Raw genomic sequence first — 26,288 nt, forward strand, 5'->3', positions numbered from 1 at the left:
GTGTGGCTTGACCATTGCCTTATTAGTATTAGTAACGGCCGCATGGTGCAAGAAAGCCTATGGCTTATGCTGCACCAGCCAAAAAAAAAAAAAAAAAAAAAAAAGATAAAAACAAAAATTAAATAAAATAAAATAAATAACTAAATAATAATAATTAATATATAAAAATAAATAAAAAGGAAATTAAACCTATAATCCTATGCGCTTCCCTTACCCGAAAGTACTATCCAGATGACCTTTGAATTTCCCCAAACTGTCGGCCTCCACCTCCCATGAAGGCAACTTATTCCAGTAATTTATAACTCGCTGGCTAAAATAAAACTTCCTGCAGTCCAATCTAAACATTTCCCCCCGTAACTTGAATTTATGTCCCCTAGTTCTAGCATCATTTATAATCTTGAAAATTTTGTCCTCATTCATTTTACTGATGCCTCTCAGAGCCTTAAACACCTCAATCAAATCTCCTCTAAGGTGTCTAGTTTCCAAACTCTGCAACCCACATATTCGAAGTCTTTCTTCATAAGGACGCCCTTTTGCCGATCTCACCAGGCGAGTTACCCTTCTTTGCACCCTTTCAAGAAGCTCGATGTCTTTCTTTAGGTGCGGTCTCCATACTTGAACACAGTATTCCAAACATACAAGGGAATAATCACCTCCTTATCCCTGCTAGAAAAATTCCTGTATATTATTGATAAGACACCATGAGCTACTCTTGCAGCCCGTCTGCAAAGCTCAGAGAACTTCATATCTGCCTGCACTATTACTCACAGGTCCTTTTTGCTCTCTACCACTGTCAGTGTAGTACCACAGAGTGGATACGTTGTTCTGGAGTTGCTGTTTCCCATATGTAGTACTTTACATTTGTCAATGTTAAACTTCATTTGCCACATCTCAGCCCATCTGCTCAACCTTTCCAGATCCTGTTACAGCAGCATAGCGTCAGTAGTGTCCTTAACAACCCTGCCAACCTTTGTATCGTCTCCATACTTGGACATTAAGCTTGATATACCATCATCAATATCATTTACAAATACAGAAAACAATAATGGACCCAACACTGAACCCTGAGGGACTCCACTAATAACATTAGTCCACGACGAGCAGTGTCCATTGATTACCACTCTCTGTCTTCTCCCCCTCAACCACCCCTTTATCCATAACAGCAATTTGCTTCCAATGCCACACTGCTCCAATTTGTGCAGCAGTCTTCCATGTGCAACAGTATCAAAAGCCTTTCTAAGATCCAAGTATATAATATCAAAGTTATTCCCTGCATCCAGTTCCTTTGTGACTGCATCATAGTATCCAATCAAATTGGTCAGGCAAGACCCGCCCTTAACAAACCCATGCTGTGTCCGAGCTATAACTGAAGTCTTGTCTAGATGATCCTGCAGTGCTTTTTTAACCAGTGCCTCCATTAATTTTCCTGGAACAGAAGTTAAACTCACAGGTCTATTTACTTGTGTCAGCCTTTGATCCTCCTTTGTGAATTGGGGTCACATTTGCACATCTCCACTCTATGGGTACCTCCCCTGAGTCCAAGGAAGCTCTCATAATTGTGGCTAAGGGTTTGCTTACTTCCTTTGCCGCCTCCTTTAATATAACTGGATAGATCCCATCCACCCCAGGTGCCTTTCTTGTGTTTATCTTCAACAATTTCTCCTCCACTTTACTCTCAGTTATTACAAGATTATCTAGGTTACTGCCAGAGTTGAATACACCTCTGACATAGTTGGTGCATTGGAAGCTGACGTTAAATTTTGTATTGCCATTGGGGGGGGGGGGGCAGAACATCAGCCTGAGCAATTCAGGAAGAGGAAAAGAAAACAGCTCAATGTGGAGAAGCTGGGGGTGATGAGGAGGCAGCACAGGCAAGTGATTCTAGGAAGGAGGCTGCAACATGGGTTAAGATGCTGAAATATAGTTTGGAGGAAATTGACTCGTCAGGATCTCCGGGGATTCCTTCGCAGGGCGTAGCTTTAACTGCGCAGCATACGTCATCACAGGGCAAATTTAAAAGCTTAAAGTATTACAAAAGCGAGGGATTTTTAATTTTTATTTTTTTATTAATTAATATATTTTTAAAATTTTTTGATAACAGCATGTGGCGAGGACAGACGAGAATGTATAGTGGCAGCACTCATTCAGTAATGCATCCCAAAACCCATGATGTGAGTATCAAAAATATTTATAGCTAAGAAAACAAACATAATTGTTTGTTTTCTTAGCGGTATTGGAATTTTGTTAATTTAAAAATTCAATTTACATTATGTGTAGGATTTAGAGTTAAAAAGCCTCAGGTAAGACTCCACTTGTATAGTAATACAAGTAGAGTCTTATGCGAGATATAATGAAAAAGAGTTCCCTATTTCATTATATTTCGCATAAGTAACAGTTCCCGAGTAGAGAACACTATTGTTACTTATAATTCTGAGTGGGCACCACCACCTAGACGGCCGTTTTAGGGCTATTTGTCCCCTCATCGGTGAGTGGGTAGATATTCCGATGGTATAACAGCTGACAACCCAGTTGTGAATTAAGTTCACAACATCAGAGATGCTAGTGGGGTGTAGTTTAATATGTGTAAGGTTAAGGGCTAAAAAAGACTCGACCGCGGGACTTTTCAGCCCTAAACACTACACGTATTAAGTAAGCTACACCCTACTTGGCATCCCTGGTATTGCAAACAGAATTCACAACTGGGTCGTCAGCTGTTATACGGTAACATCGGGATACCTATCCACCCACCGAGTGGATGATTATCAAATAGGTGCCAAATAGCCCTAAAACGGCCGCCTGGGTGGTGGTGGTGCCCACCCAGAATAAGTGAAAATAGTCTTCTCTACTTATTCGAGGTATAATGAAATAGGCAACTCGTTGTGAAGGAATTCACAGTACAGTAGAACCCGGATAAGAAATTCCCACATAAGAAGTTTTTCCCTCTACTAGGTCTGGTTTCTTAATTCCCAATTTCAACTCTAAATATTGTAATGTATTATATTCCCAAGTACGAAGTTTCCCAGGTAAAAAGCTTTCCCGCATAAAAGGTACGTGATATAGCATACATGTACTGTATTATTTTAATGATTTCTTTCCCACTTAATACGTTTTTTTAAATATACAAATTGTTTATTTTTATAATAAAAAATATAAACATTTTGGTAATCGAACAAGTTAGTGAGTGAATAGCATCAATTCAGTAAACCACCGAAGTAGGTGAAATGGCATCGCTTTTACATCTCATATTGTGAATGCTTTCACAACGAGTTGATCTGATATTGCACTACCTCCAATAAGCAATGCTTCGCCAGTGGGGAAGACTAATGTTATTTATTCTCGGCGGATATCGCCTCCAGTGGGTAGTGGTATTCGCCAAGAATCCACTGGTGAAATGTTGCCTATTCGAGAATCCACTCGTGGAGTGTTGTCTATTCGAGAGTCTGCGCGGGGTAGCACAGTGGTATCGTCACCGTCCTCCCCACACCGGGTGGAAAAGGCCTGGGTTCGAATCCCGTCGATGACGCGAGGAACTTTAGTGGGCTTTTTTCACTCTGTGGCTGAGTTAGTCGGTCTCAGGCGTAGATAGCAACCTCAGAAACTGGGGTTTTTTCGTCCAGCAAAACAGGCAAATCGACCAGAGAACACACGCAATTTACAGACACGAATACGGGTTAATGTAATCATTTACGGGTAACCCTAATATAGTAATTTGATTTTTTTTTTTTTTTTTTTTTGTCTATTCGAGAATCCACTGTGGAAGATAGTTTAAAAATGATACTGCGCACTAACATTTGTTCAATTAATGAATTTTCCGTGGTCAGAGGCTTTCAGAGCTGAAACCTTTTTAGTATAAACATTTTGATTTAATGGAAGTGATATTTTGCAATTGTTTTAATCGAAATCCATAATTGGATACGCCGACCACGTCAAGAGTTAAGTTCCGATGGTGGTGAACAGTTCTGAATTACTTGTGGTTTGTTGCTCTGTCTTATTGTAATTGTGACCTTTCCAGACTCGTCTGTTCAGACATCACTAGCCAGAGGTGCTTTTGAACGATACATTGATATTTTTTCATTATTTTGAATAATTAAGAGGAAAACACAAAAGGCGATATTCACTTGGGATATTTTGGCACATTATAGCCATAACAGCTTATATAGATGTTTCATTCTATCCATTCGAATTTACTGCAATTACAGCTTGCCAAATTTGAAGTAAATTTTAAAAATACAGTACTGGAAAGTGGTTGCAAATAATACTTAATAAAATGTTATATGGTTCTTAAATCTTTTTTAAATTATTATAATCTATTTTACAAATAATAAGAAGTATATAAGCATGTGCACGTTTAAAGGTTCGCCCGATTAACGGTTTCTACAACTGGAAGTTGGAATAGTTTCATCTTTATATATTATGTCTAAAATGTTTTTTCTTAAATTTTCAGCTAAATTTATATTTTTAAAAAAAATAAAAGGCATGAAAAACACACCCTTTTTAAATGTTTAATCTTCTTATTAAAAACTAAAAAAAAAACAAAAAAAAAACACATACAATAAGTATTGCAATCCGTTAATAAAAGATGAAATAAAGTGTATTGATGTCTAACGGCACCAGGGGTTTCCCCCATTTCCGCGTTGCTTTCATTGTAGGTGTACCAGTTCACTGGGAAGGCCAGTGATTTAAAAGTGTGTGGATTTTGTATATGTGTAGTGTGGTGTATCGTTGTTCATCTCGCCATTTAGCCGCTGAACCCCTACTGAGCCCCAACGTTGTGCACACTTGGCCTCGTGGAGGCAGATCAGGTACACGGAATGAAATTTTACTCTGGCAGGCCCTGCCACCTAGCTTCCTGAGATTTCAGTGACTAGGGCCTAAAAAAAAAAAAAAAAAAAAAAAACTTCCTGAGGGTGAGCGCTAGAGTTAGGAAAGCGAATTGAGGTTTATGCGGTTTAATTTGGACGAGTTTAAGTTTTTGCAGTTTGTGTGAGGTTATACGCTGGCGTATAGGCAGAGTAGGGGGAGCCAGAAGGTGGGGGAAAGAAAGAAAGGAGTATGGGGACGATAGAGAAGCGACCCCAGGATGATCAGTGAGGCAGGTCCGTGCCCCACCAGGAGGAGAATAAGGGTTGGCAGGGGAGGAGAGGAGACAAGGCTGTCTCCTCCTCCCCACCAGGGGAAAGGGACTAAAGGTACCAGGCAAGGGAGCCCGGTACAGAACGCCATCAGGCATTGTCAGTAGAGAGCACGAAGAGTCCAAGCGATCTGAACCGGGTCTTCGTTAGTGATCTTTTTCAAAGTAGAGTCAAATCCAGTCGTAAGGTCATGCATGAGGCAGTCTCGTCCTATGGTTGGTCATGTAACCTGTTCAGGTCGCCCAGTATGCCTGTTATCAGGATGCTGCCTTCCATCCTAGTAATATCATTTTCTTAGTTCGTGCGTTGGTCATTTGGTTTAGTCATCCAGCTAGTGGTCCAGTGCGAATAATTTGTATCCAGTTCATGTCAAGTCCTGTGTCAGTTTGTCTCTTGTTCAGACGTAGGTCTTCCTGGTTGTCAGTTCCCTCACGAACAAGGCTAAATAATGGTCATGTTCGTGGTTGTAGGTTATTTTGTACAGTTTTCTTGTGTATTCCAGTTTTCTCCAGTCCTAGTTTTGTGATGCATCATCAGCTTCCGGGTGCTGTGCATGGTGGTTTGCCAAATGTGCTTGCCTTCTGGCAAAGATGTAAGGGCTTTGTATTCACGTTCCCAGTCGGGAAGATGCTGTTCCATGTTCTGTGGGAAGTAGGTGATAGCAGTGGTGGGCATGCATCGCAGGTCCTCATAGTAGTCGCAGTCATACATGAAATGTTGCCATGTCTCCTCGCAGCCACAGAGGCACGGGGATCCTCGGTGATTCGGAAGGTAGACAGTTTTGCATTAAATGGCCCGTGCCAGTCAGTAGAAAGATGACGTGGAGCCCCGGTTGGAACCAACTCGGGGTTTTTGGAAAAACTTGTTTACGCTCGGAAGGAACTTCTTGGTGATTTCCCCTTTAGTGTATTCTGTACACCGATCCTGCCATTCTTGTCGGAGGTGGTCGAGCAGTCTGGTTTTTTCAAGTTTCCTGTTGTTGACAAGATCCAACGTGTAGTTCAGGATAGTACACGGTATTTCTTTTGCCATATTATATGTCAGGGCGCATCTAACAATTTCCAGCGGGAAGACTCTCGCCAGAACCTGGAGTGCGTGCGTGCTGACTGTCGAGACAGCTCGTGTGATTGTCAGAAGTATTGACCTTTGAATACTGTCCAAGGTTCTTCTATTTACCACTGTGGTTACCTTTTTGTTCCAAACTGGTGAAGCATATGTGACGACCGAGATGAAGGTAGATTTGTAGTAGAGGGACAGGGTCGGCTTGTTTTTTTTTTTTTTTTTTTTTTATTTGTTGATATTGGACTTGTTTAGTCCCCAGTCCCTCCTGGTCACTCTTGCGGACAATGCAGAATATTTCCGTATCTTTTGTTTAATGTCCTTTTGATGGGGCTGGAAAGACAGATTTTTGTCAATGATGATTCCGAGATATTTGATTTCTGTAGCGAGTTTTATTGTGCTGCATTGGATTTTCACTTGCGGTGGTCTGGCAAGGTCGAGTCTGCCCTTCTGGAGTACCGAGCACGTCTTACTTGGCGAAATCTGCAGGCAATGGAGTGTAGCCCAGTTTTGCAAAATTCCTATCGCGTGGTTGGCTTTTTCTTCGATCTGCGCTCGTGAATCAGCAGCAACAGTTAGTATCAAATCATCGGAGAAGGCTTGGTCGCCGATTTCGCCAATATCAAGGGCCAGGAATTCATCTAAAATCATATTCCTTAACAGGGGTCTTAGGACGTAGCCCTGCGGGCACCCCCCTCTGGATTTGCCTGATTAGCTTCCTATACAGTGCATGCACTTCGATTGTTCTCTGTTTTAGATAACTCTTGATTGTGTTATACAGGTTTAGAGGCACTCCAATCCGCCTAAGTCTCGCAAGGACGCTCGGCCACCAGATGGCTTCAAACGCCCCCCCCCCAAAAGATGAAATACTGGTAGACTAGAAGAAGAAATGGTGGCTGCAGAAACATATGAATTGATAAGATAGCCCTCCTAATTTTAGATAATTTCAATAAAATTTAATAGCATTAGTTAATTTATTATTTTGTTAATTATTTTAATAAATTATATAATAATGTATAATGAAATGCTGCGAGCCAAAATAAAATATTAAGTTACGTAAAATGAATTAATATAGATATAATTTATGTCACCTGGTCTGCATACAATGTCACGTAAGAATTGCATGCTTGAAAAACACAAAAACCTTACCTGTTTGATAGCAAAGCAGAATCAAACAAACAGTAAATATTGAAGTCTCGTTTATCCACGACATTATACGTACTTGTATTTAACCCAAGTTCGTAAGAAGAGAAAGAAATCGAGTGAAGGTTGTTTGTTACCCTACTATATATATATATGCAACTTTTTTTAGCAACGCACTAAAATTTCAGAACATCTTTGAATGTTTTGCACGTTTCCACTTCAAGAAACGTGTTCAAACAAATTTTCTCAATCCTCTCCCATCATTACTCATCGAATCCAAGAAGCATGTACCTGTGCTTCAAAAGCGTTACGAACGTGTCCTGCTTTAAGTGTGTCCTACTATGTCTACATATCGCTCAGGTAAACCTTTAAGACAAGGTTGTGTTCTCAGAAACAGACAGGCCATGACGCAACAGATTTTGGGGAAAGAAATATATAATGGTAAAGTATTCAAAGTATTTGTATATTGTACGGCGGTCTCCAGAGTTCCCACTATAAGCCGCTGATTCATTTCACAAGACAGCGACGATGCCGGCAAGTGTGTATGTGAAGGAATGTACAGTGTAGAAGCACATAAAATACTGCACCAAGTCGAAGTCTCCCAACCTCTGCAATTGGGTAGTGGAATTCTCTCTCCACAAGCGTGGAACCAACTAAAACTGCAAGACAGGATCTTTATTGGTTGGAGCAGCCACCGCTTCAAGGAACATGTGGCATTTCCTAAATGCTTCAGATGCTGTCGTTTTGGGCACACCACCCACACTTGCACACAGACGGAACCAATCTCTGGGCATTGTTCCCAAAAAGGGCATCAGTATAGCAGTTGCCCAAACAAATCATCTGCTGCGGTGTACGCAAACTGCAAAGCAGTAAAACTGGATCCTTCCCATTCAATCACGGACAGCAAATGTCCTATTTATATCAAGGCAAAGCGAAACAAACAACTGAACACCGATTATGGGAGTGAGGCCTAAACCATTCAACAACAGTGTTATTAAATTTATACAACTTAATGCTCAGCAAGCACGTACAGTAGCGGAGGAAATAAGGGAAAAGGCAAATTAAGAAAACATCGATATACATCGATACCCCGCACTGACTGTAAGCAAGAAAAGAGGAAACTAGCTGCCATGCTACTACTGCAAGAACCATACACCCACTCCAAGAAATTAGAGGCTATCCTCTGACATATAAAATAATTCAAGCAGATGAAGATACTCCCTGGGCTACCATAGTCGTCCGGAACCCGAACATAATGGTCACCAAAATCTCTTCTCTCTACACGGTGTGGGGAGTGTGTGCCCATGTAATTGGCCCCTTAGGTGCCTTCTATTTAATATCACTCTACTGCAGACCCAGTCAAGACATCGGCCCAGCTATTAACTACCTAAGAACAGTTACCACTACTCTACCTAACGCTAAAATCATCCTGGGGACGATGTTAACTGCCGTTCTCCTGCTTGGCACAGCCTCACAGCTAACAGACCTGGTTGCCATAATGGGCGGCATTTGGAATACTTTCTGGCCACCTCACCATTTAATATAATAAACAGGTTATTGGGCCTGTTTATTATTTAATATAATAAACAGGCCCAATAACCTCCCAACATTCTCTAGTACTGTGTGGGAGTCTATAATAGACATAACAATTGCCACAAGATCAATCTCAAGTAAGGTGTCGAGGTGGCAGGTCAATGAAGCCTGGACAACCTCTGACCATAGAGCAATAACATATAGTCTCACAAGAAATATAGATTCAACTCCTACTCCGCACTACGATATCAACCGCTATACCATGAGCAAAGCCAACTGGGAGATGTTCACCACCTCTCCCCAGTCAACAATCATGGATCATAACGACTCTGATATTCACTCCCTGAATCCCAAGCAGCATCAGAAGCTTGTCACTGACATCACCACCCTCTCCTGCAAGCAATCTATGCCCAAGAAAAAAACCTCTTCCAAGTGCTGTTCCATTGTGGTCTCAAACTCGAACGCCTATGCTGGACTGTTCATAACAAGAGGAAAGCTTTTCAGAGAGTTCGCACTTCTTGGCCAGCTACTGATGTGCAAGCCCTTCGTGAAGACTACAAGAGGACTAGGAACCAATACACTTTAACATTAGCATTAGTAGAGGCATATGATGCAAGAAAGCAAACTTATGCAGCATCAGCCAAAAAAAAACATCATTGGTCTTGGATTGAGCATTAATTATGTTCTTTAAATTACAGAACTGTTAAATTGCAGATCTTTATATTTATATCTGAGCTGGAGACTGTAGGGTCAAAGGCTCCCAGTGAGACTCTTGCACTGATTATTAATGTTGCAGTGATTTGGTAAAGTGACAAGAAATGGATATTTTATTGGACAATAGAAATGGGTTGTAGTGAATGTTGTCTAACTATTCTGTCAACTGATTGTAATTGACTTTGAATATCCGTAAATTGTTTGCAGTTGGATAATGATGTGACAGCTGTTTTGCCATGAGTGCCGAAATGAGGTATTGTGACAGTTAGACTGGTTGATGGTCGTTCGGGTTGAGGTCGTTGAAATAAAAAAATAAATAAATAAATAATAAAAAAAACTAACTTAGGGAATTGTGACCTGAAACATAATACAGTTCTTAATGAATACTTTGATGGTTGGACATCTTTGCCTGATGGATTGTTGGATAATGGTAGACAGACTAACGTTGATGGTGTCTATTTAGACTTGAAAATAAATTGTCAGTGTCTTCTGCATCTTTCTGAGAGCTTGGGCTGCACCTGGATTGTTTGCCGGAAAAGAATTGGTTTTGTAATCGATGTTGAGGTTTTGTTTGTCTGTGGAGCTTTTTGGACAGTTGGTCGTCTGTAAAGTGTAATTTGTGGCCTATAAACTTTGTAGTTTTGGTTTTAAGGTTTTTGAGTTTATATATGTAAATAGCTATGTTGCTAGCTCTGCACCATAGAACATTGTAGTTTTGATTTTAATGTTTTTGGGTGTATATATGTAAATAGCTATGTTGCTGGCTCTGCACCATAGAACATTGTTGTTTTAGTTTTAAAGTTTTTAGGTGTTTAAGGCTGTGTCTATATTGACCTTCTATTTTTTTTTTTCTGTAAACTTTTTCACACTTTTCTCTTATTACTCAGGGGATGTCTTTTCTTTCTTCCCCTTGCTTTCTGTCCACTTTCCTTCTCTTCCATTTCCCATATTATTACACTTAAATCCTACTTCCTTTCCTTGAATACCTTGGGGCTCCCAGGCTTGCCTGATAGCCCCAGTAAGAGTCTACTTTTTGGTAGTTGATCCTGGTTGCCTCCACGTGGCTTGGGATGGGAGTCAGGGTGCTGGGGCCCAATTGTCCTAAATTCCGGCACTGAACATTCAACACAACCCACACATAAACTGTACTTGTAGACATGTGTATATGTAATGGGCGGCACCTAGAACGTCTGTTCAACTCCGCCTCGTGTCTCTGTGAAGAACAGTATCACTACAAATGGGCCAGATATGTGTGTGACGTACGTTTGTGTGTATTGTGTGTGTGTTCTGTTGTTCTGTTCTGGCCACTTGGCTACCCAGAAGCATCAGTCACCTGGACAGATGATTCTGGGTACTCGTCCACACCACGGGAAGGTGGGCCAGTTTCAGTAGAGCACGTAACGCCTCAAAAGAGACTCGGACCCACCTGATGTTGCCAAAAAGTGGGCCAGATTCCTCCGGGGGCCCAATCCAGAGGAAAAAGGAAGGAGCGAGAGAGAAAAGAAAAAAAAATAATAATAATAAATAAATAAAAAAATAATAGTAATAAAAAAAAGAAAATAATAATAATGATAATAATAAAGTAAACACAACCCGTGGTGCTGGTAAAAAAAAAAAAAAAGACACGTTGCGATAAAAAAAAATAAATAAATAAATAAAAGAATAAAATAAAATAATAATAAACTAATAGTAAAAGAAAAGAAAAAAAACGCACAGACTGGAGCTGGGGGGGGGGGGAAAGGGTAGTCTTCAATAAATACTCTTGTATCCAGAATAATTCAGATGTGGAACTGATGACCTTTAGGATCAGTGCAGTGACAATTCATGCAGACATGAACCATAGAAGAAAATAAATCAGAGAAGCAAACTATTGTCTCGCTTACACAGTTGGATTTGGTGGATTGTTCTGGTGCGCTAATCTGGCGTTGATTCTTTTTCTGCGAGAAAACACCTCGGAGGCAAAGTTCTGAAGAGTTGAAGATAATTCTTATTATGCAGAAGCATTTCCTCTTTCCCCGGAGAGAGATCTGGAACGTCAGTTCGGAGCTTGACCCAAAGATCGTCGTAGATTGCAGAGTTAAAGAGCAGGTGACTCCAATCTTCTGTATACCCGCAGCTGCAAAGATCGGTGTGATGCAAGCTAAACTGAAAGAGTTTTTAATTGAGAGAGCCATGTCCTGTTATCAGAAATGAAGTTTACATAGTTAAAGAGCACCAGGTTTTAACCGATTTAGAGAGTAAGAAGGTCACATCAGGCAGGAATTTTCTTGTCGTCGCTCCAAGTGCGGTGGTGTCCCATCTGGTCTGCCAGATGCTAATTAGCTCGTTAAACCATCTGGATTTCTCTTTTTTAGTATCTTCATTTAAATTTAGCTGGATACCAAGTAATTGGAAAGGTTCGGTGAAACACAAGTAGTTGCTCTTGACATCTCAAAGGCTTTTGAGCGTGTTTGGCATAAAGGTCTTCTAAACAAGCTTCCATCTTATGGTTTGCCAACTGTTTTTAGTAATTGGTTATCGAGTTTTCTCTCTGATCGCTCACTGAGGGTGATGGTAGATGGCTCTCTGTCTTCTAATTTCTCAACTAATGCCGGTGTCCCCAAAGGTTCAGTTCTTTCCCCCACTCTTTTCCTCTTGTATATTAATGACCTTCTTCCATTGACTGGAAATCCTATTCATAGTTTTGCCGATGATAGCACATTGCATTCCACTTTCCATTATGAGAAACCATGTCCTGCTCAATCAGCTTCAACTTCTCGAAAATCTGCTACCAATTCCTTAAATGCCGATCTTCAGGTAATTCTCCAATGGGGCAAAGACAACTTAGTTGATTTCAACCCTTCTAAAACTCAGTCTTGTCTTATATCTCGCAAAAAGGATTCTTCTGCTCCTATGCTTATCTTTATTGACACTCCGATTTCTAGGCAAAATGATATATCTCTTTTGGGGATTACGCTGACTTCTAATCTCTCTTGGCACAAGCACATTACAAATATTGCTTCCTCTGCATCTAAAAAACTTGGTTTTCTCTTTCGCTCTCGGCGGTACTTTTCTTCCAAACAGCTGCTCACTCTGTATAAATCGCAAATCCGCCCTGCCATGGAATATTGTTCCCACATCTGGGGTAGTGCTCCCAAAACCTCTCTCAGGCTTCTTGATTCCATTTAGAAGAGGGCAGTTAGGTTAATTAATGATTCATCTCTAACAGAGTCTCTCCACTCGCTTTCTCATAGACGTACTGTTTCTGCTGCATGCCTCTTCCACAGATACTTCCATGGGCACTGTTCTTCTGAATTGGCTTCTATAATTGCCGCTCCCTCTGTCAAAACAGTCCGAACATGTGCTGCCACCAGCCAACATCTATTTACTGTCCAACTTCAAACTCACAGAACCAACTTTTCATCTTCCTCATTTATTCATTCAACTGCCGTTTTCTGGAACAACCTTCCTTCATACGTATTTCCTGAAAATTACAATCTACAGAAGTTCAAGTCCAATGTCAACAAATATCTTCTTTCGTCTTCTCAACCTCCAACCCAAGCACGGTACTAAGTACTATAGGTTCTAATACCTCTCGTGTTTGGGGTTCACATAAAAAAAAAAAAAAAAAATTCTGAAGGTATTTGTTTTTTGTGTCGAAAGCAGATGCCACGATAGATGACAAATAGATCCAATGGGAGGGACCCCGCAATAAGTTGCACTGCAGCGGTGTAAACTGTTCTACAGACTCTGAGAATAGAGAGGAGCATGCTCCGCTGGATGGAATTCAGTTTTAACCTCATTTTGGAATTAGTGGCCCGATGAAACCAAGCTCCTGCTGCATAGGTGACTATGGGCAGGAAAACAGCATTATAGTAAAGAAAGGGTGACTTCCTAGAGAGATTCCACTCCCCTCTGGAAATTCGAATAATTGACCCTGTGAACTTTTTGATTTTGGTACTTATGTGAATCAGATGAGGATAGAAGGAAAGCTTACGGTCAATAATGACGCCAAGGAGTTTTGCCTCAGCGACTATAGGAAGCCGTTTGCCAAACATTTTGACTTGGGGGGGCCGCCTGAGATCTAATTTGGATTTAAAACGCATCATTTTTGTGTTCACTGGATTAATTTTAAGTTTGTTAGTCAATGATCAGGTGGAACGGTTAGTTAAAATCTGGTTTGCATTCACCTCCAACACTGCACGAGAACTGCCGGGGACCACAATTGTCAGGTCATCGGCGAAAGCAAAAATTTTGCAATTCTGGAGAGAGTGGCCCAGCCAGTCTTGAAGCACAATGTTCCAGATAAGGGGCCCCAGGACTGAACCTTGGGGGCACCTTCCTAGAGACTTGGAGGAATTTGGACTTGACAATTATTGAGCGGTAAGAGAAATAGTTTTGAAATAATTTGTACATATGAAAGGAGCAGCTGGCAGACCGGAGACGTTCAAGGGCGCTGTCCCACCAGACAGTGTCAAAGGCGCCCTCGAAGTCGACCATAATAGCTAGTTCAAACTTGGATTTAGAATTTATAATGTGCCAGACAAAGTCAGACAAGGCCTCCTCGCAAGAATGACCTGGGGTGAAGCCATATTGACAGGGAGAAAAGAGATTTTGTTGTTGAAACAGAGCTGTTAGTCGAAGAGCCATAAGCCGCTCCAAGATCTTCCCTAGATTAGCAAGCAGCGCAATTGGTCTGTAGGCACATGGATTTGAGGCAGGCTTATCTGGCTTTTTGATAAGACGGAGCAAAGAAACCTTCCAACTGTACTTACCTACACATACACATACTTGCCGGCATTGGCGCTATCTCTTTCCAGATGCATCAGCGGTTTCTAGGAGAAACTCTGGAGACCGCCGTACAATACACGAATACTTTAAATTCTTTACCATTATATATTTCTCTTTCCAAAGTCTGTTACGTTATGGCCTGTCTGTTTCTGAGAATACAACCTTAAAGGGTTACCTGAGCGATATGCAGAAATAGTGCAATTGCTTAAAGTAGGACACGTTCCTAACGCTTTTGAACACGCACCTGTGCTTTTGAAGCACAGGTATGTGCTTCTTTTGGAATCGATGAGCAACGATGGGACAGGTTTGGAGAAAATTTGTTTGAACACGTTTCCTGAAGTGGAAACGTGCAAAATATTCAAAGATGTTCTGAAATTTGAGTGCGTTGCTAAAAAAAAGTTGCGTATATGCAGTGTCTAAAAAATATTGGTACAAACGTTTAGAGAAGGTAGGTAACATCTAAAGGCATGTGAATCCCATAGGAACCCATAACCGGAAACGTCACCGTAAGTCGGTAGACGACGCTGTTCATCAGTTCGTGAGAGGGAAAATTTCTGGTTTACTCATTCAAGCAGTAGTCGCCGCACGAAGAGCATGCATCGATATACGAACTGTGAGCTGGCAGACATGCACCTAGCGTATGGATTAGCAGAGGGCAATGGACGAGCCGCTCAAAGAATTTATGGAGAACGCTTTCCAGACAGACATGTACCGGACCACCGTTTGTTTGCGCGTGTGCATCAAAATTTGCGCGACTATGGGTCATTTAGAGGTAACAAGAGTAGTGCGGGCAGACCACGTTCGACGCGAACTCCCGCTATGGAAGAAAGTGTGTTGAATGCCGTCCAGAATAATCCTACTACCAGCACACGTGCCGTTGCCTCTGCCTTAGGAGTGTCTCGTTGCAGTGTACAGCGTGTCTGGCACGACGATTCCTTACACCCCTTTCATCTCCAAACGGTTCAGTTACTGCTCCTCCAAGATCATCCTGCACGTGTGGCTTTTGCGCAGTGGTTTTTCCAAGAAAGTGTTCAACAAGACTTGAATTTTCCAGCCTATGTTTTGTTTACGGATGAGGCTTATTTCACTCGGGAAGGCTAATTCACAATGCTCATGTGTGGGCTCACGACAACCCCACACGTTGTGCGCCTCCATGCGGCACAACATCGCTTCGCAATAAATGTGTGGGCAGGTATGGTCGGTGACTGCTTAGTCGGTCCATACCTGTTACCATCCCGCATTCAGCTAAATATTGGATCATTCTTGAACAAGTTCTACCAGGATTACTTGACGATGTTCCAGCAAATGTGAGACGCAACATTTGGTTTCAAAATGACGGAGCGCCTGCCCATTATGGAAGGTGTGTTCGTGACCATTTGAACAGGCATTTTGGGCGTCGATGGATTGGTCGTAGTGGACCCGTTGCCTGGCCCCCACGCTCACCTGATTTATCGAGCCTTGATTTCTTTTCTGTGTGAGGCCCTCAAATCTATCGTGTATGAATCGCCTGTGGAGACGGAAATGGATCTCGTGGCGAGACTCGTCTGCGCTGCTGCTACTGTCAAAGAAACTCCAGGTGTGTTCGACCGTGTCCGCCAATCCATGCTGCGTCGGTGTCGGTTGGTTGGTTTTGTTTTTATTGGCGCATTAGCTACTAAGGCTATAATGCGCCAGCTGCGTCGGTGTCACGCATGCATCGCGTCTCATGGTCGAACCTTTGAGCATCTGTTGTAACATCATGAAATGCATCCATCTCGTACTCCATTGTTAATATTATGTCAAATAAATGTTTGCCACTAATTACTGTCTTGTGTCATTTCTGCTTCTTGTGCCTCTGCTACTACTTTCCCGTGACGTTTCCGGTTATGGGTTCCTATGCGATTCACATTCCTTTAGATGTTACCTACCTCCCCTAAACGTTTGTACAAATATTTTTGAGACACCCTGTATATAGTAGGGTAACAAACAACCCTCACTCGATTTCTTCCTCTTCTTACGTTGGGTTAAATACAAGTATAATGTGGAGGATAAAGAGGACTTCAATATTTACTGTTTGTTTGATTCTGCTTTGCTATCAAACAGGTAAGGTGTTTGTGTTTTTCAAGCATGCAATTCTTAGGTGACATTGTATGCAGACCAGGTGACATAAATGATATCTATATTAATTCATTTTACGTAACTTAATATTTTATTTTGGCTCGCAGCATTTCATTATACATTATTATACAAAACGTGAAATGATGCATTGCTAGCCTTTTCAAGATTAACTTACCTGTTCTGTCATACATATTAAATCTGTACCATAAATAAATAATAAGTTGTAAGCTATTCAGAAAGACCAGCATTTTTCATAAGCACAGGACCTAGATGTTCCCACATTCGAAACTGGGGAAAAAAAAAAAACTTGTATTCGTTTTTTAATGAAATAAAATTCTCCTTTCAGTGTTCAGAGTCAAGAGAGATTAAAGAATATATTTGTCTTTTTATTACTGTGAATTGCATCAAGTAATTTTTAATTCTTAAAACTTGCAACTGAAGCAACAACCTCGGTCGAAAAATTTAGAGAGTAAGCATTTTACGAACACAAAAAAAGATAAGAACACAGTGGACGGCGCGCCAAATTTTAAGATCGTTTCAGGCGACAAAATGAAATTGTTCACTCGTATTGAAGCCATCCTGCTTGTGGGAGCACAAGAGTAAATCACTGTTTCTTAAACATTTAGCAATGAATATGATAACCAATTTCTATAACCATCACACAATACTAAGAAAATAACTTGACGGTGATCTAGGGAAATAGGAATAAGTTTCAGTTTAATAAATGATATAATAGATGATGCAATAGAAATTAAAACTTTACACTGTCCTCTCAAAAGTACACAGACACCAGCAATTTCGAAAGAAATGGGAATTAATAATGCGTGGGCCCATCTTTGTTCCAAACGAGAGTACCGTCTTTCGTAGAAGACTTTCAGCTAATCCGCAATAAGGACCAGCTAGAATTTAAACGAATTCCTTCTTCAGTGCAGTCACTATCTCATAAATCGAAGTGGGTCGTGCTAGCTTCGTCATGATTCGGGATTCTATGGGATTCAGATCAGTACTCTAGAACACCCATGCTAATTGTAGAATTTAGTTCTCCTCAAATCAAATATATAAAAACTTGGCTGTGTGAGACAGTATTATCATGCCGAAACATGAACGGTTCTGCAGAATTTTTAAGAGCAGGCATACCTAATGTCCATATACAAGCACTCATGGACAATGAAGACTTTTGTCACTATATCCAACCTGTCTAAGAAGATCCAGCCCACATTATGGCGCTTCCTCCTCCGAACTCTATTTCTGGGACGATGTACATCAATAGATAGTGTTCTTTGGGCATTCTCGAAGCCAAAACTCAAGTTGACGGTAAACACTGCGTAGCGCAATTTGTCACATTATAAATCACTTTCCATTGTTCTACAATCACTGAAATATGAGGGATCATATCCCACTACCCATTAGCAATCATACTATGCAAAGATCGCTCTCTGCCCCACGATGCAACATCAGCGATTTGCCACCGTAGCAGGTTCAATACGGTGGCGGACCACTGAAGTGTGCGGATCTAACAGTATCATGTTTTAATCACGATGAAACCCTCTGGAACTGACATTTGAAGCTCTTAATGTGACGTTTTGTAAGGGCCTTTTCAAGGATGATGATCCTTTACAGCATTCGCTGAACAATATTAGTCCATTTCCTGTCCAGTTAGCTCTATTTGACTGTAGCCCAACTGTTGTATTACTGTCGATTTTCCAACTTTTGACGACTTTGGGAGGCAAAAGTAATCATCTGCTATATCATGGACTGAAAAATAATTTATGTGGTGACCTCTAAGAAAGCATCTTGGATCTACGTAAAACGTAGAATATCAGGCTACTAATATTCTCTGATATTTCTAGCATGTTTTCACATTTGTTATTTATGCGTATGCTCTTCGTTACTTTCAGATGTGGAAGGGTGGGCTTGAATATTTTTGAGAAGTAGTGTGTATGGACTGATAGTAAAAGAAAAAAAACTATATATATTGTCCATCCAGTCTCCTTACCCATTCGTCAGAGGATAGTTTACCATCTTGATCAGTTTCTGCTTCTGCTAGTAAACAACTCCAAATAATTTTGTACACTTCTTGTATCTTTTTATACTTTTTGGATCCTGGTTTCCAGCCATTAAGTTTGCATATGAACTGAAAGCAAAAATAAATTATATCGATCATTTAATGTGTCAGCATTTATTCACGTTACATGTTGGTAATAAACATTACCAACAATAAAAATCATCTTGTGTATTTATTTCTGTTTTTAAAAGTAATTATTCATAAGTGCAAAATATCCACCAGAATGGGTTACTTTCACCGAGCTTTACCTTCTGTTATTGGAAGTAATACAGTATTCTATAATGATGAGCAGTGGAAGGATACCGGTATTGTTTTGTGTATTAATCGCCAAGGCAGTAAGTATCATAAAGTAAATAAGTAATAATTTAGTATATATTGAATTTATGTAGTTTAATATATTTGTGTACGATGAAGATTATAGTGTGGTATTTGTTCACTGAGTCGAATTGGAAGTTATATCATTTAGGACTTAATATGATGTTCCCATTCCACTTTTAAGCCACACTTAACATTTAATTAATATCATCTTGTCAGAAAGTATCTTACTACTTACAATTTAACTTACTACTCTGTGGCTTACGTCATCGCAGGGCAAGCCCAATGTTTAAAGTAAGAAGCTAAGCACTGAATTTACAAAAGCAAGGAATTTCTTATATTTTAATGTAAATTTTGGAAAAAAATATGTCTAAAATATTTATTGCTAAGAAATAAAAAAAAATAAATAATAAAAAACACATATAACGTTAGAATTATGTTAATTTAAATTATTAACAGTATTAGACCTTTTAAGTTATATGAAGTTTGGAGGTATATCTTGTAATTTCTTATGTTTCTGCTGGGGACAAAAACATATGAAAATTACCTAATTAATGCAATAGTCTTAATGCTCACAACAAACTTTGCTTTCTCAACGCGTTGCCCTGATACTTCACTACTTCGAAAAGTGCTATCGCCAAGAGGTTTGTTATTATTTGAAAGAAAGGATCTGCTGTGTTAGAAGAACAAATAAGTCCTGAAAGTGACTGTCATCTTTTAAACGAATAATAATAGAATAAATGCTTGGCGATGCTATTTTTTGAAAGAAGTGCAAAACCAGGGTCACGCTTTGTGAAGGAAAAGTTTATTCTGCAGTAAGAGATAACATCGTTTCTTTTTCTATTATGTTTGTTTGTTTATCATCTGCTGGCTTCCCAAATTATTATTATTATTTATTTATTTGGCTTCCTAAATTATTATTATTATTGATTTATTTGGCTTCCCAAATTATTATTATTATTAGCCATATGGTGCAAAAAAAGGCTGAGGTTTATGCTGTACAAGCCAAAAAAATTCTCCGAGTTTCCCTGAGAGAGAAAGAGAGAGAGAGAGAGAGAGAGAGAGAGAGAGAGGAATCACCAAGAAAGAGAAGAATGATGATATCCAGCTCAGGGTCCTGGGTGTGCCAAGCGCATACTCACTAGATGTGAGCCCCTGGGTAATTTTGCATACAACCAAACCATAGTTTTCGCCAAACTCCAGTCACATTTGATTTTTGAACTTTCTTCCATACTGCTTCGTCCTTTCATGTAGAATACATTCGGCCTACTAAATGGCGCTCAGATTTGGCGAGAAACATTGCAACAATGATTCATTTTCAATTAACTTGGATAACTTCTATTTGGTAGCAGCACGTTCTAAACAGTCTGGTTTCTATCCTTTAAAGATGGAAAGATGATCTGTCTTAAACCCAATAAGCAGTACGCTTAATGGAAAAGAAGAAGAAGAAAAAGATATTCTAAAGAGACAGGCCAGAGCCAAACAGGAAAACGCAATTCTATCTTTCATACCCTCTAACATCAAGTTGTTAGAAGGTAGAAGGTTTCAGGTTACATCGTTATAGGAGTTTCAGAAGGTTTCAGGTTAGAAGGTTTCAGATTACATCGTTATAGGAGTTGAAAGGCAAGCTGGCACATGCAACTGTGGCAGCTTCCTTTCAACGTTATGGTCTGTCTGTTTCTGATAATACAACCTTGTATTAAAGGGTTACCTGAGCGATATGTAGACATAGTGCAGTTGCTTAAAGCAGGACACGTTCCTAACGCTTTTGAACACGCACCTGTGCTTTTGAAGCACAGGTGCGTGCTTCTTGGATTTGATGAGTAACGATGGGACAGGTTTGGAGAAAATTTTTTGAACACATTTCCTGAAGTGGAAACGTGCAAAACATTCAAAGATGTTCTGAAATTTTAGTGCGTTGCTAAAAAAAAGTTGCGTATATATATATAGTAGGGTAACAAACAACCCTCACTCGATTTCTTCCTCTTCTTACGTTGGATTAAATACAAGTATAATGTCGTGGATAAAGAGGACCTCAATATTTACTGTTTGTTTGATTCTGCTTTGTTATCAAATAGGTAAGGTGTTTGTGATTTTCAAGCATGCAATTTGTATGTGACAATACAAATGAATGAGGAGAATGAATGATGAATACCTGAACGTCAGTTCACGTGCCGTCCTACATAAGGAAGAGGCGGGTGATTTGTATATGCAGACCAGGTGACATAAATTATATCAATATTAATTGATTTTACGTAACTTAATATTTTATTTTGGCTCGCAGCATTTCATTATACATTATTATTATATTATTATTAAAATAATTAACTAAATTAACAAAATAATAAATTAACTAATGCTATTAAATTTTATTGAAATTATATAAAATTAAGAGGGCTATCTTATCAATAATGTGGGGAATTTGCCTTCAGCGAGCGGGTGGTTAATTGCTGGAACAAACTTCCATCTGTCGTTGTGGAAGTTGATAGGTTGAATAAATTTAAGGAGGAACTGGCCAGGCATTTGGACGGAATGGTGTGATTTCTTTTATTTTTTATTTTGGCTGATGCTGCATAAGCTCATACACTTGCTTTCTTGCATCACATGCCACTACTACTACTAATTCATATGTTTCTGTAGTTACCATTTAAACTACTGCATTGGTGGCGCCCCTGTTTGTTACAAAAACTGTGGCGCTATACCTGATAGGTGTAAATTTTCTTTTTAATTTCTGGAAAAACGTTTATGGTCTTTTTTAAATTCTTCTTGTAGTCTACCAGTGTTTCATCTTTTATTAATGAATTTCAATACTTATTGTATGTGTTTTTGCTTTTAGTTTTTAATAAAAAGATTAAACATTTAAAAAAGGTGTGTTTTTTATGCCTTTTATTTTAAAAAAATATATAAATTTATAGCTGAAAATTTAAGAAAAAAAGTTTAGACATAATTTATAAAGATGAAACTATTCCAATTTCCAGTTGTTAAAACCGTTATTGGCACGAACCTTTAAACCTGCACATGCTTATATACTTCTTATTTGTAAAATGGATCGTAATAATTTTAAAAAGATTTAATAACCATATAACATTTTATAAAGTATTATTTATATCCACTTTCCAGTATTTTTAAAATTTACTTCAAATTTGGCACACTGTAATTGCGGGAAAATTGAATATTGCAAACTTCTATCCCGAGTTGTTATTGTTGTTATGGTCGTTTAATTCTCTGAAACCATTACTGAACGTCTATATTTGTCCGAGAAATTCTTTTGTGTATTCTTAATTACATTTTACAATAAAAATGAAAAGAGACACCGCAGATTAAGAAATAAGATAACTGTATTTACTTCTGTGAACATGATGAAGCATTGTCTTGACTGTCTCTCTGGAATTCCAAAATTCTCGAGGATGAAAGAATATTCTTCAGAGTCCACTTCTCTAATACCTGTAAGAGACAACTTGAAAAAAATAAAAGTCTTAATAGCCGGAGAAGAGGATTAATTTTATTGAAATAACAAATAGAAAAAGATTGATAATCTAAAAGGTGTGTTTTATTTTCATAAGTAATTTTTAATTTTATTGAAATAACGACAAAAAATGTATTGATTTTTCTTAAATCTAAAGATGCTTTTTGTTCTCATGATGGTGAAGTCTTTTTTGCTTCAAAACACTGCATTGTGATAACTGACACATAATTAATTTTTATTAACTATTACAGATTATCGAAATTGCTGAAACATTTCATAGGCTATAAGCGTAAATTTTAACCAATTAAACTGCAACCTGTTTGCAAATTCCATTCAAACGAATACAAAATATAAAACTGTTAAGAGAATATGGTAGAGGTGTCCACCAACTCTACGAATATTTGGCTTGTCTTATTTGGCACAGATCTGCCTGTTTGGATATTTTTTACGAATTTCCCTTGGCAATGAAAAGTGATTTGGATGCAAGTAATATTCTAAAATAAACTCATGTTCTTTTAAGGAAAACCCGATGTTACGACCCTAACTAATCGATGTTGAACTATTCCTCAAGTATACTGCTGTCACAATGAAACAGCCTTCTGCCACCTATCTAAAAATATCTCACTTTGCACCTGATGATGTCATGTACTCTGTTGCCATAATTGCATCGGTACAAATTGTTAGCAAATAAATGTATATCACTGTATTTGAATTATGCCTATCATTGATGCGATATTCCATTGTAGACAGACTAACTTATTATATTCTTTAAACAAGCAAGCCTAACTTAAGTTAGGCTTGCTTGTTTAAAGAATTTAGAAATGTATACTTAGGTTACTGTAAAATAAGCAAGTTTTCTGTTTATACAAGACAGAGAGAAGACAAGAACATTATACTGTATTTAGTAGTCCAGGAAAGCGGTTACTCAAAGAGCGTGAAATACCGTTGCGCTATTTAATGGACAATTACAGAATTGTACGTGTTTTAATGCTATTTTCAACAATTTTAATAGCGTATCACTAATGAGAAATACTCCCTATTATGTATTAATGTATTAATACAATAAATAAATAATACCCTCCATCACAGATTACATGTTTCTTGGTTTAGTCTCGGTTCGAATCATAGCTTATCTAAAATGTTTCATAATGTAATCACAAGGCCGTGTCTGGTTCCTTTTTTTGGGTGTTTGGGAGGTACCCGCTATTTTATCCTTGAAGTTGTTTTCAGAAGAGTAATTTTGCCGATTTGTTCCATTTTAGTGTACACTGTGGGTAATAATTTCAGTTACAAGTATGAGGATAAACTACACATGTGTATAATGTCACTCTGTTATTCACAATATGGTAAACTTTTGTCCAAGACGTGACGGCGTCTGGCTGCACAAGGGCTAAACTATATCTGATTTTAGCGGTACTACAAAACCTGAAATGATGCATTGCTAGCCTTTTCAAGATTAACTTAACCTGTTCTGTCATACATATTAAATCTGTACCATAAATAAGCCATTCAGAAAGACCAGCATTTTTTATCAGTACAGGACCTAGATGTTCCCACATTCGAACCTCAGAAAACAAAAAAAAAAAAACCTTGTATTTGCTTTTTAATGAAATAAATTTCTCCTTTCAGTGTTCAGAGTCAAGAGAGATTAAAGGACATATTTGTCTTTTTATTACTGTGAATTGCATCAAGTAATTTTTAATTCTTAAAACTTGCAACTGAAGCAACAACCTCGGTCGAAAAATTTAGAGAGTAAGCATTTTACGAACACAAAAAAAGATAAGAATACAGAGGACAGCGCACCAAATTTTAAGATCGTTTCAGGCGACGAAATGAAATTGTTCACTCGTATTGAAGCCATCCTGCTTGTGGGAGCACAAGAGTAAATCACTGTTTCTTAAACATTTAGCAACAAATATGATAACCAATTTCCATAACCATCACAGAATACTAAGAAAATAACCTGACGGTGATACTAAGAAAATAACCTGACGGTGATCTAGGGAAATAGGAATAAGTTCCAGTTTAATAAATGATATAATAGATGATGCAATAGAAATTAAAAATCTTAGGAATAGATATACACTGTCCTCTCAAAAGTATACAGACACCAGCAATTTCGAAAGAAATGGGAATCAATAACGCGTGGGCCCATCTTTGTTCCAAACGATAATGCCGTTTGGAACAAAGCTAGAATTTAAACGAATTCCTTCTTCCGTGCAGTCACTATCTCATAAATCGAAGTGGGTCGTGCTAGCTTCATCATGATTCGGGATTCTTTAGGATTCAGATCAGTACTCTAGAACAGCTATGCTATTTTAGAAGTTAGTTCTCTTCAAATCAAATATATAAAAACTTGGCTTTGTGGGATAGTATTATCATGCCAAAACATGAACGGTTCTGCAGAATTTTTAAAGAACAGGCATCATTGAGTTACCCAATATCCATATACAAGCACTTATGGACAATGAAGACTTTTGTCACTACGTCCAACCTGTGTAAAAAGACCCAGCCCACATTATGGCGCTTCCTCCACCGAACTCTATTGCTGGGACGATGTACTTCAATAGATAGCGTTCTTTGGCCATTCTCCAAGCCAAAACTCAAGTTGACGCTAAACACTGCGTAGCGCAATTTGTCACATTATAAATCACTTTCCGTTGTTCTACAATAACTGAAAGATGAGGGATCACATCCCACTACTCATTAGCAACCATACTACGCAAAGATCGCTCTCTCGCCCAGATGTGTGTGGATCTAGCAGTATCATGTTTTAATCACGATGGAACGCTCTGGAACTGATATTTGAAGCTCCTAATGTGACGTTTTGTAATGGCCTTTTCAAGGATGATGATCCTTTACAGCATTCGCTGATCAATATTAGTCCATTTCCTGACCGGTTAGCCTTATTTGACTGTAGCCCAACTGTTGTATTACTGTCGATCTTCCAACTTTTGACGACTTTGGAAGGCAAAAGTAAACTTCTGCTATATCACACTGAAAAATAATTTACGTGGTGACCTTTAAGAGAACATCTTGGAACTACGTAAAATGTAGAATATCAGGCTATTGATATTTCTTCCATGTTTTCATATTTGTTACTTATGCGTATGCTCTTCCTTACTTTCGGATGTGGAAGGGGGGGTTTGAATATTTTTGAGAAGTAGTGTGTATGGACTGATAGTAAAAGAAAAAACTATATACACAGTCCATCCAGTCTCCTTTCCCATTCGTCAGAGGATAGTTTACCATCTTGATCAGAGTCTGCTTCTGCTAGTATACAACTCCAAATAATTTTGTACACTTCTTGTATCTTTTTATACTTTTTGGATCCTGGTTTCCAGCCATTAAGTTTGCATATGAACTGAAAGCAAAAATAAATTATATTGATCATTTAATTTGTCAGCATTTATTTACGTTACATGTTGGTAATAAACATTACCAACAATAAAAATCATCTTGTGTATTTATTTCTGTTTTTAAAAGTAATTATTCATAAGTGCAAAATATCCACCAGAAGGGGTTATTTTCACTCAGTCTTACCTTCTCTTATTGGAAGTAATATTCTATAAAGATGAGCACTGGAAGGATACCGGTATTGTTTTGTGTATTAATCGCCAAGGCAGTAAGTATCATAAAGTAAATAAGTAATAATTCAGTACATACTGAATTTATGTTGTTTAATATATATTGGTGTACAATGAAGATTATAGTGTGGTGTCCCCTGATTCGAAATGGAATTTATATCATTTAGGACTTAATATGATGTTCCAATTCCACTTTTAAGGCACACTTAACATTTAATTAATCTCATCGTGTTAAAAAGTACCATTTTGGCTATGTATATAAAGTGCTTAGCATCATAATACACAGCCATTTCTGAATAGGCGCCTTAGTCTAAAGTACCATTTTTTAAAATTACTATTCATAGCTTAATTTCATCTGTTTTGCTTGTTTGTTTTTACGTGTGTTTTTAGTATAGTTTCTTGCATCC

The 26,288-nt window shown here is 38.7% G+C and overlaps 1 protein-coding gene across 1 annotated transcript in view; it reads left to right on the plus strand.

Annotated features, from left to right (window-relative positions):
* The window catches only part of LOC150075130 (uncharacterized), a 47,812-nt gene that overhangs the window by 16,384 nt on the left and 5,140 nt on the right, over window positions 1-26,288 (plus strand). Inside the window, exon 4 of the mRNA XM_090388375.1 lies at window positions 2,278-2,300. Within this exon, the coding sequence (XP_090244501.1) occupies window positions 2,278-2,300 (23 nt within the window). The remainder of the gene's footprint in view (window positions 1-2,277; window positions 2,301-26,288) is intronic.

Source organism: Mastigoproctus giganteus, chromosome 14 (assembly GCF_048544385.1).
Source record: "Mastigoproctus giganteus isolate SK-2022 chromosome 14, ASM4854438v1, whole genome shotgun sequence".
NCBI classification, from domain to species: domain Eukaryota; kingdom Metazoa; phylum Arthropoda; class Arachnida; order Uropygi; family Thelyphonidae; genus Mastigoproctus; species Mastigoproctus giganteus.